The 10,936-nt window shown below is 39.6% G+C and overlaps 1 protein-coding gene across 1 annotated transcript in view; it reads right to left on the bottom strand.

Moving 5' to 3' along the window:
- Positions 1 to 10,936, bottom strand: part of LIX1 (limb and CNS expressed 1) — a 52,185-nt gene that overhangs the window by 24,196 nt on the left and 17,053 nt on the right. The window contains exon 2 of the mRNA XM_004375045.1: positions 9,242 to 9,405. Coding sequence (XP_004375102.1) covers positions 9,242 to 9,405 — 164 coding nt within the window. The remainder of the gene's footprint in view (positions 1 to 9,241; positions 9,406 to 10,936) is intronic.

The following is a 10,936-nucleotide window of genomic DNA, read 5'->3' on the forward strand; positions in this document are numbered from 1 at the left end:
AAAAGGTCAGCAGTTCAAATCCACCAGCCACTCCTTGGAAACCCTATGGGGCAGTTCTACTCTGTCCTATAGGGTCACTGTCTTAGGCTGGGTTCTCTAGAGAAGCAAAACCAGTAAACCATATAAATATATATATAGAGAGAGAGATTTATAGCAAGGAAATGGCTCATATGATTGTAGAGGCTGGAACATCCCTAGTCCGTGGATCAGGATAGAGGCTCCTCTCAATTCACACAGCCGCAGGGGCTGGTGACCCAAGATCGGCAGGTAGGAGAGCAGGGCTCTTGATCACAGGCTATGAAGAGCGACGAACCCCAAGACTGGCAGGAAGGACCTCAAGGCTTTTCCTGATTCATGTAGCTGCAGGAGCTGGTGAACCCAAGATCGCCAAGTAGGAGAGCAGGACTCTTGATCACAGGCTATGAAGATCGATAAATCCTAAGATTGGCAGGCAAGGCCTCAAGGCTTCTCCTGATTCATGTAGCTGCAGGGGCTGGCGAACCCATCAGCAGGTAGGAGAGCAGCACTCCTGCTCACAGGCTGTGAAGATCGACGAATCCCAAGATTGGCAGATAAGCTGATAGCTCAAGTCCCAAGAACCGAAGGTCAGATGAACAGGAGGCAGCCACAGGATTCAGAGCGAGCAAAAAAGCCAGAATGTCTGCTTACATTCAGATTCAGGCCACACCCCCAAGGAAACTCCCATTCAACTGATTGGCTACTCATAGCAGATTCCATCATGGGAGTGATCACATATAAACACTGAGAATCATGGCCCAGCCAAGATGACACACAATCTTAAGCATTCACAGTCGCTATGAGTTGGAATCGACCCAACAGCAACAAATTTTTTTTTTTAATCCTTTGGGAGCCCCTGGGTGGCACAAATGGTTAAGTGCTCGACTACTAGCTGAAAGGTTGGCAGTTTGAACCCACCCAGAGTTATCTCAGAAGACGGGCCTGCTGACCTGCTTCCAAAAAGGTCACAGCCTTGAAAACCCCATATAGCAGTTCTACTTTGCACACAAGCGTGGCCTTGAGTCAGAATCGACTTGATGACAACTAATAATAACAGCAACATCCTTCTTTGAGGTGCTATATCCCTTGGAAAAGTAGTTTTTCTAGGTATTTTCATAGGAAATGGCTTTGGTTTGGAAACCAGAGTAGCATAAAAATCAAAGGCCATTCAATGAATTTATTTCCTCTTAGAGACAGAACTTCGCAAAGAGCTCATCTGCTTTGAGTGTCCATCTCGGCCTCTGTACTCTGCAGCCCTGGTACAAAACACCACACACTGGATAAACCAAAAATCCCATTGCTGGCAAGTCAATTCTGACTCACAGCAACCCTGTAGGACAGAGTAGAACTGCCCCATAAGGATTCCAAGGAGCGGCTGGTGAGTTTGAACTTCCAACCTTTTGGTTAGCAGCCAAGCTCTTAATCACTGTGCCTCTAGGGCTCCAAACACTGGATTGAAATGAAAAAAATCAATCAATAGATGCCTATGGAAATATTGAATGTTTCAGTTTCATGTAGTACCTGGCATTATACCATCTAGGTACCCAACCCCAGTGTTTAACACCTGTATTTATTTTCTGCAAAGAGATTTTAATAACAAAAAATACTTATGTGAAAAATATATGCAACCCCAGTGAATTTGTGTCCCCCACTTCAAATAAATCTAGCTATCATGTCAATGTTTTAGTCAGGGGACATATTTTTTATTCAATCATAATTCATGCACATAAATAATCACATGGTCTAGTACCATACTCAAGGGAGTTTTTGTGTTTTGCTCCAAAAAGGAATGAAATTCATTAATCCAAATCACTCCAGCAGACTGTATATGGAAGACTACGTCAGTGGCTTAAACAGAAACCTTGAATCACAAACCTTTTAATCAAAATATAAAATAAGATAAAATGCTCAATAAAGTTCCCCTTTTGGATTTGAAAACAAAAACAGCTGCTGAAACAATGAGTGGCTTTCCTTCTGAGTTCATCAGGAGGGGAGCCAGACGTTGATCTGATGGCCCTTGTGTTGCTTTTATTGTAAAAAAAATGGAAATTACTGCATAGTTTTCATGGTCATGATGTGGCTGGGGAAGGATTAACTGCCTAGACAAAAATGGCATAAAGAAAATAAGTCCAAAATGCCTGAATTTCTACTTAATGCCTGTAATAGTAGAAGATGATTTCTTTTATAAAAGATACAATAAGTACCAATGTGTTTAAATATAACTCTCTAAAAGGAAAATAATTGAGTATCTATAGATTGTTATTTTTTATCTATAAATTCAAAAATAAAATCATATTTTCACTTCTCTTTTTCTATAGTAGTTTATGAAGATAGTTTAAAGACAGGGTTATGCCTTCTCTCTTTCTCTTTCTGTCTTTGTGTGTGTGTGTGTGTGTATGTTTTGTGGGCTGTGGTGTCAAGACTAACTGAAAATTCTTTAATTAGTCTTCATGGACATAAACCTCCTATTTACTTCAGTGGGAGGTTTCTTTGCATAAAAACCTGTGGTTTGTGTCCATCAGGGTGTTTTGACTGCTTTCCTTTGATTAATCAGAAAACTAAAGCTACAGTCCAAATACCATTTTTCTAAAGAAACTGTCTGAAACCAGAGGGATTAATCCTGCAGTCTGGTCCCATACTCCACTTCAAGTATTTTCAATTACTTGGCACCACTGGAGGTGATGTCTATGGCTCAGTAAGAAGGCTACTGCTGGCATAATGGTTTCTCCATGTCTCAGCACATGGTCTTGGCATTAATAATCCATCGTGAAATGATTTGCAATGCACAGGGGTGACATTTGATTATGTGAAAAGCACTGCAGGAATGAGCATGTATGCTCTTACAGACCAACTGCTGGCAAAAACATGATGAAATGTTATATGGTGAAAATAGCGTTTAAGATGGTTTCTGAACTGCCAAAGCAAAGTGTAAGATCATTGCTTTAGGAGAACCTTTCTTTTTTCTTCCCCCCGGTTTTCTTTTCTCAAATCATATTTTGGAGGGCCAAATGGGTTAAGGGGCCAGATTTGGCAGCCAATAACACGAACACATTTTCAAAACATACTTGATTCAGGAAATTCTGGATCTTTTTAAGCAAGCATGTTAACAGTCCTCCAGAGAACTTTAAAATATGATGACTTAAACATAAGGAAAAGGAGACACTGAAATGATCAGAGAAATCACCAAGAGGCCTCCCGGCTGAAGAGTTCAGTTTTTTCATTTTGTTTTATATTTTTTAAAGACCGTGAGGAGGATGTTGAATGTACTACCTAAGGGAAATCTTATCATTTTGGTTAGAATTTATGAGACGATCAAGAGATTCATAATTCTCAAAGTAGCAAAAACCAAAACCAAAAACAATAACACCAGAATTTCTTAGACTCACGCTCTCTAGATTCATTCACTGATCTTTCAAATGCATTGTATTCTAGACAGATTATAATGTATGCATTTTTTACATATGAACAACCGTAACACATGCTTGGGTGTGATTATGGCCATATCTTGGTTATTCATTATCATGGAGGCAGGTGGGGGCATAAATTAAATCCAGAGAGACTTAGAAGGTCTTTTTAGTCAATACTTTCAAATCCATTTTACTTCCAAAACTTTAACCACAGATATGAACATAGTATCTGCTGCTTTTAATGTTACTGACTTTTCCTTCCTAGAGCACTGTCTTGCAGAGTCATGTGAAATATCTGAATTGACTATTGATTATACACAAGAATGGACAAATATTAATTTCATTTGATTTTGGGATCTGTCATTCATTTTGCTGTTCATTAAACAAAATTTATTAGGCACTTACTATATGAAAACCACAGTGCTGGGAGTCATGGGGACATAACGATACAGACCTTAACCCTAACGGACTTATGTTTTATTAGAGACAGAACATGCACATAAGTAACTTTAGCATAAGGAAGCAGAGATAACTGCTTTGGGAAATGAGAGGGGGTAGAGATTTCTAGCAGGGAGATTCAGGGAAAATTCATGGAGAATGTGACATTTGAGTGGAGTCCTGGAAGACAGGCAGGGTTTAGAAATAAACTACTTCATGAGCAGGTCTCAGTGTGAGTATAGGAGTAGTTAGAAGCGGTCAAGGTGTGGGTGAGGAACAGTTAGACAGATGCGTAGGGTGTCAGAAGAGGGAATCAGGGAGATAGGCTGCAAGGAAAGGGTGTGGCCAGTTGTATGGTCTCTCTTTCCAGAGTAAGGAATTTAGACTTTAATAAGAAGATAATAAGGAGCAATTGAAACCTTTTTTTGTTCTGTTTTTCACTTTGAAAAAAAAATTAGACTTACAGAAGAGTTCCAGAAAATCTTCTATAGCATCTAAATTTTCATATTTTTTAAACATAATTGTTTATGTAGTACTCTTATATTACACTCCTATGATTGTATCCCCTCTCTCATTCTGACTGTGGTGTATCTCCTGTTTTTTTTTCTTAATCAGAAATGCAAAAGATTCATTTTTCTTATTTATCTTTTCAAAGAAACAGTTCTTGGTTTTGTTGATGAGGTTTGCCAGCTTCCCTCTCCATTCCATTAGCTCCCCTAAAGCTATTCTAAATATATGTGCAATCTGGGTTAAAAAAAAAAAAAAAAAAAACCTATAGTAAGATTGTATACAAATGCAGCATCAAAAAAAAGTCCCTTGATTCATTTTTTAAACAAAATGCTGTTCCTAAGTTCCTCAGTTATAGAAATTCTGAAGAGCTGTGTGATTCTTCTGTCATCAATCTGTGTTGAAATTGGTGGTCCGTTAAATCTGAAACCATGTGCTTTTCTTTAACTCAAAGAAAATCACTTCTATTATTTATTTTGTATCATCTATTTCTTTCCTTCATAGAACTCTTACTAGGTTACCTGCATTATCCCTACACTGCCTGTACTGTTTTCCATCTGTTTGCCTTTTTCTCTAAATTCTAGATTCACCTTCTCTTCCAGATTACTTATTTGGCTATCATCTATATCCACTCAGCTATTTTCCCTCTTTTAATTTTTTTATTATTATAATTTGACTATCATGTCTTTAATGTCTTGTCACCTGCTTGCTCCTTTTTTCATAGCTGTTTTAGGAATAAATATCCTCTCAAATTTGTCTGAGGATATTCATTGTCATAACCTCTTTCATTCTCTACTGCTTGAACCATTTCTATTCTTTTGTTTCCTTGCTTTAGCCTTTTCTCTTATGTTTTTGGTTTCCCGCAAGTATTTGGTGATCTTTAGTCCATTGACATTAATGAACAAAGAAGTGAATTAGTTTAGGTGGCTGCCAAGAGCTTCCTCTGGGGTCGAGTAGCTCTATTTCTCTAGGAGATCTCCTCTGAAGGGGAGGGCTTCTGGGTGCTTTGTATGAGTGGGCAGGGGATGTTGACCGGCAGGCTTCACTTTAGAATTCTCAAGAATGGACTTGCAAGCACAGGTGGGTTTGGGAATGCCCTCCTCAATTGCCAGAAGAGGAGAGCTGCTTTTCTTCCCCTGTCTCTGCTCCTCATTCTTGTCTTTTGTGTCTGGAATTACATCAAGCTCGGTTCTGTGGCTCCTATGCCCACACTTAAAGTGATCCTCATCAGGCAATTCACTTTTATTAGTCAAAGGTCAAAATCCACTGCTGGCCATTGCTCAGGGTAGGGAGAGGTAGGACCTGACTGGCTGGGTGGGCTAGACCATTATGAAAGCAGTTCTTTAATTACCCTTAAGATTGCCCCAGGGCCCGCTCCCTGCTCTTGGTATTTGTTCATCTGGAGTTTCTCTAGCTCTTCTTTACCTTCACAGTATATTTCTCCTGTACGTGTTTAGACTGTGGTATTTTTGCACCTAATAATTTGCTTCCACTTCCTTTTATCTCAGAATTGCCTCAAAAGTTCAGCTCTTTCAATGGCACCCTTCCTTGTTTTCCAGTAGTATTGTGAATTTACTTATTTAAAAATATATCTTTGACATTTTAAGGCATTTTAGACTAGAGAGGAGATTGAGGAATGTCTTAAGTCTACCACCTTAATTCAATAGTGAGACTGTTTTTTGGTATTTTACATTCTATGTTCAGTTCATCTTGTTGATTCTGGCCCATCGTTGCAGGGTATTTGAGAACTATTTGAATCCTGTGGCTCAGTCTTTGTTATCCTTCCCAGCTTTAATTATAGCTCAGGGTCTGGAAGCCACTGATGACAAATTGAGTGGAACATACTTTCTCTCCCACTCTCCACGGGTCTAAAAGCTATTTGAAGGCAAAGATCATGTCTTATAATTTTTCTATATTCCCAAACAATGCTGAGCACAAGAATAGAAACCATCTAAATCCTTATTGAAGGATACTATCTCCACTTCTAAGCCCCTACTTACCCTCTAACCTTCCGCAATCTGACTTTCATCCCTTTGTCTTCACCAAAGTTAATAGTCTGAAGGTAGTCAAGGCCTTTGCATTCATCACAGGCCATGGGCACATCTCATTGGGCCTCTGTTCTGCAACTGATACCAGCTCACTGCATCCTCACTCTTGAGACATCACATCCCTTGGTTTCCATAAATCTCTTCTGGTTCTTTAGCTCCTCCTGGTTAATTCTCAGGCTTTTTAGAGAAATCCTTTCTTATTTTCACAAAAAGACTATTCCTAAGAGCACTCCCTGATCTTCTCATTCCACACCTTTTCCCTGGACAGTGGTGCCTGTGGCCATGGCTTCAGGTATGTGAAATGTACAGAAATGTAGAAATACAGCCCGGATCTCCTCCTTGAGCTTCAGGACCTTCGTTCAGTGGCCTATCGTACATCTCTGCCTGGAGGGCTTCCAGGCATTATACATCTCTGCCCAGAGGGCTTCCGGGCACTTCATGTTGACTCTGTCACCATCTCCCACACACAGGCTCCTATTTCTCCTGTGTTCCTTGTCCAATGGCCAAAGGCAGAGCTGAGGCATCATCTTAATTCCTATACCTTTAGTGAAATCCTTTTACCTTTACCTCCTAAATATGTTGTGTATGCAGCTCAACTCCCCGGGCACTTATTACTCACCTTCCTGTTAGCCTCTTGGCCATCAGCATCATTAGCTCTACGGCATCTTCATACTACTGCCAGAGTCATCTTTCTGAAACACCTTTGATTATATCACTTTCCTGTTCAGAGTCCTTCAGGGTTTTTATTTTATGTAGAATAAAACCTGTTATCCTTTGCAAAGATCCTTTATGGTATAATGTAAATGCCTAACCATCCTCTCCCATGGTTTCCCTGCCACACACACTTACACAATTCTGGAAGGGCTTGAGGTTTCCTCTTGCTTTGTGCCTTTGAACACACCATTCTTTAAGCCTAGAATGTCTTCTCCTCCTTTTCTGACTGTCAAAGACACCATGAACTGCCAGTCTTAGCTTGCCTTTGCTCTCCCCGTGAATCCTTCTTCGACTTCCCTCCAGCAGACGTGGGTATGTGGGTCTATGTATTAAATTATACCCTCTTCCCCTCCAAAAAGGGTTTGAGGCAATATAAATTTATATCCTGTCATGTAACAGGATAAAATGAATCAGTGAGGCAATAAGCTTAAAAGGAGAGTAAAAGTATAAATATAAAATAGTACCAAGTATGCGCTTAGTCCTAAAAATTATATGACATTAAGTTCTGTGTACTTATACTACAGAGAGATACACTGAAAATTTGGCTCTGGCTTTCTTAGTTGTTAAAGCTGAGAGGGAAACTTGATTGTTTATGAGTTTCACAGTGTCCATGAGCTATAAATCAAGCATCTCTGCCAGTTACTGAAAATTGCGAGATCATTTACTGCATTAAAGGGGTACTTATAAAGAGCATTGGTAAACTCAGAAGTTCCTTCCTTTGTGGTTTCATTGACCCTCTAATATAACTCCATGTAATTGCTGTATTATTATTACTATTTGTATACTGATTTCCTCAGGGTAAGAATCATATCCCCAGTACTTGGCCCAATGCTTGACATTTCCGAGTCAATCAATGACTATTTGTTGCACGTACTAGGTAACCAGATGTTGGTGATTAATGTGGGCAGATGTTTTTGTGTGAGTAGCTGCACAACTAGAAATATGTCATCATTTATACCCCATCACATATATAAACATAATAAAGATTAAATCACTGGAAGAGTCTTTATAATAACTATAACACCAATACTTAGAATACTACTGTGTACCAGATGCCACGCTAAACACATTGCATGTATATCTCATATGACTCCCAACCAATCCCATGGGTATTATTCCCCATTTCAAAGCTGAGGAAATCTAGAAGTTAAATAAGGTTCCCAAGGAGATACAGTTATTCAAAGGTAGAACTTGGGCTTAGCTCAGATGTCTGAATCCTAGCCCTGTGATTCTCAACACTTTGTTGTTGGCTCATGATTTGGTTGTATAGTAGATTGATTACAAAGTTCATGAAAGCAGAGACGTTCAGTATAAGCACGTTCAGTATAAGTGTGTGTCCTAATAGACAGGCTTTGCCACAGTCCCCTGTTCTGTAAGTTTTATTCCAGAATATTTTGAAGGAAAGAGCAGGAGTTATCTGGCAAATAAAATAATGTATTTTAAAATTAATTTTTCATGAAAAATATCAGGTAACATCCTAATATAAAACACATCTATTTAAAAAAATTGAAACTTCTGACTGATTTTTTCAATGTATATATTGGAATATGGACATGGCACAACTTTTTTCACTATAACCAAGAAAACTTATAATGTTAGCATTGTATAAAAAAGGTTTACTCTTATGTTATTTATTTATTTATTTTCTTTCTTTTTTTTTTAAATTGTGCTTTAGGTGAAAATTCACAGCTCAAGTTAATTTCTCATTTAAAAATTTGTATACATATTGTTTTGTGACGTTAGTTGCGATCCCCACAATGTGACAGCACACTCCCCCTTTCCCCCTGGGGTTCCCTGTGTCCAGTCTACCAGTTCCTGTCCCTTTCTGCCTTCTCATCCTGCTTTTGGACAGGAGCTGCCCATTTGGTCTTGTATATCTGATTGAACTAAGACGTACATTTCTCACGTGTATTCGTGTATTATTTTTTGTTTTATGGTCCTGTCTAAACTTTGTCTGAAGAGTGAGCTTCGGGAGTGGTTTCAGTTCTGGGTTAACAGAGCTTCCAGGGGCCATAGTTTCAGAAGTTCCTACGGTCTCTGTCAGACCATTGGTTTACTCTTATTTTAACCCAATTAATTTTCACTGACAAATTGACCATTGCTTCTTACCTGAAAGTTGCCAAAACAGCTTCCCCCTGGGAGAGTCACATAGCTCACAAAGGGAGGTCCAGGAGATGGCAGCGACTCGTAGACCACCACGCCTTCACTCGGGAAGGCAGCCCTCTGCTGCTGCTTGCTTTCCCAAAATTCCTGTAACATCGACACAACATTCACTGAAAAAGACAAGAAAAATCATCAGTTATTAAGGATGGACACACCCTGGCAAGAACAAAATTTTTATTTGCAGCCTGGATTCTGTAACATGTCAATTCCAGTTTTAGCAGAGTGGAAAATGTGAATGGCAGGGGTGCTTGCAGCTGTGAATGAAGCATATAGTATTTTAGTGCACGTGTGTTTATTTCTTCATGAGTAAGACTCAAGTGGTCTTGGCACCCCAATTTTAACAACGTTGCAGTATATTAAATTTACTTTATAAATTAGTTTTCAATAGCAAATTTTAAAAACCTCCCTCTTCCTTCTTTGAAAATTTGCCTTAATAAGCTTTGTCAGAGCTGTGATTATCCACGGTCCACTCTCCTATTTCTGGGATTTAAACCTGCAGAGTGAAAGCCAAATTGGGACGTAAGCAATGTGATTTAATTGGGGCTCATAGTATAAGATTGTAGAGGAGACAGGCATAGATAAGAAAACACTTTCATTCCTCCTCCACCTCCATGTAAAGGAGAACGAAAGGCAATTGTGGAATAAGCAGGAGGCTAGAAAAAGGCACGAGTGAAACTAATAACATGGAGATCTTGTTAAGGACAAGGTCTGTTAGATGACTTCAGAAAACATAGTAATGGCCACAGCCATATGTTTTAGATTAAATGACCTGTGATAGCCTGCAGAAGTTCCAGATCAAATTAGGTTGGTTTGTTTATCCTGTACTGCAAATTGAATTGTGGAAATTAACAAGGGTAATAGAATCTTAGAGTCAAAAGGGACCTTACAGGTCATGTAGGCAAAACTCTGCGTAATGCAGGAATTTCTTGCACAGCACTTGTGACAGCTACCTATCTGGCCTGGGCCTGAACACATGGATGGACCTGGTACTTGGCACATCTTAATGCAGCCCATTTCAGCTGCTAATGGTTCTGGCTGAGGAAACGTCCTTCTTGGGACTGAGCTGAAATCTGCTTTCCTGAAAGGTTGATACAACAGGTCTACTTTTCTTCTCTGGCGCCTCAGAGATGTTTATCCCCTCATCCATATGAGAGCCCATCACATATTTGAAGGCAGTGTAGGACATCTGTTCTTTCTGCCTGCCTGGTATTTGCACCCGATCTCGTGGAGGATAAAAAAAAACAGTTGTAAAGTCGATTCTGACTTAGGATGACCCCATGTGTGTCAGACAGAGTAGAACTGTGCTACATAGAGTTTTCAATGACTGATTATTCAGAAGTAGATTTCCAGGCCTTTCTTCCAAGGAACCTCTGGTTGGACTCGAACCTCCAACCTTTTGATTAACCATTTCCACCACTCAGGAATTCCCTCATGGTAATAGCACAAAGGTTTTCATTGAAGAACCAATTTTTCTTCAACCACGTGGTCTCTGAGGGTTGGGATAGGGAAATTTGACCAAAGCCAAGCCATTTAGGGAGCCCTGGTGGCATAGTGGTTAAGAGCTCAGCTGCTAACCAAAAGGTCAGCAGTTCAAATCCACCAGCTGCTCCTTGGAAACCCTATGGGGCAGTTCTACTCTGT

Source organism: Trichechus manatus, unplaced genomic scaffold, assembly GCF_000243295.1.
Source record: "Trichechus manatus latirostris isolate Lorelei unplaced genomic scaffold, TriManLat1.0 scaffold00032, whole genome shotgun sequence".
Taxonomy (NCBI): domain Eukaryota; kingdom Metazoa; phylum Chordata; class Mammalia; order Sirenia; family Trichechidae; genus Trichechus; species Trichechus manatus.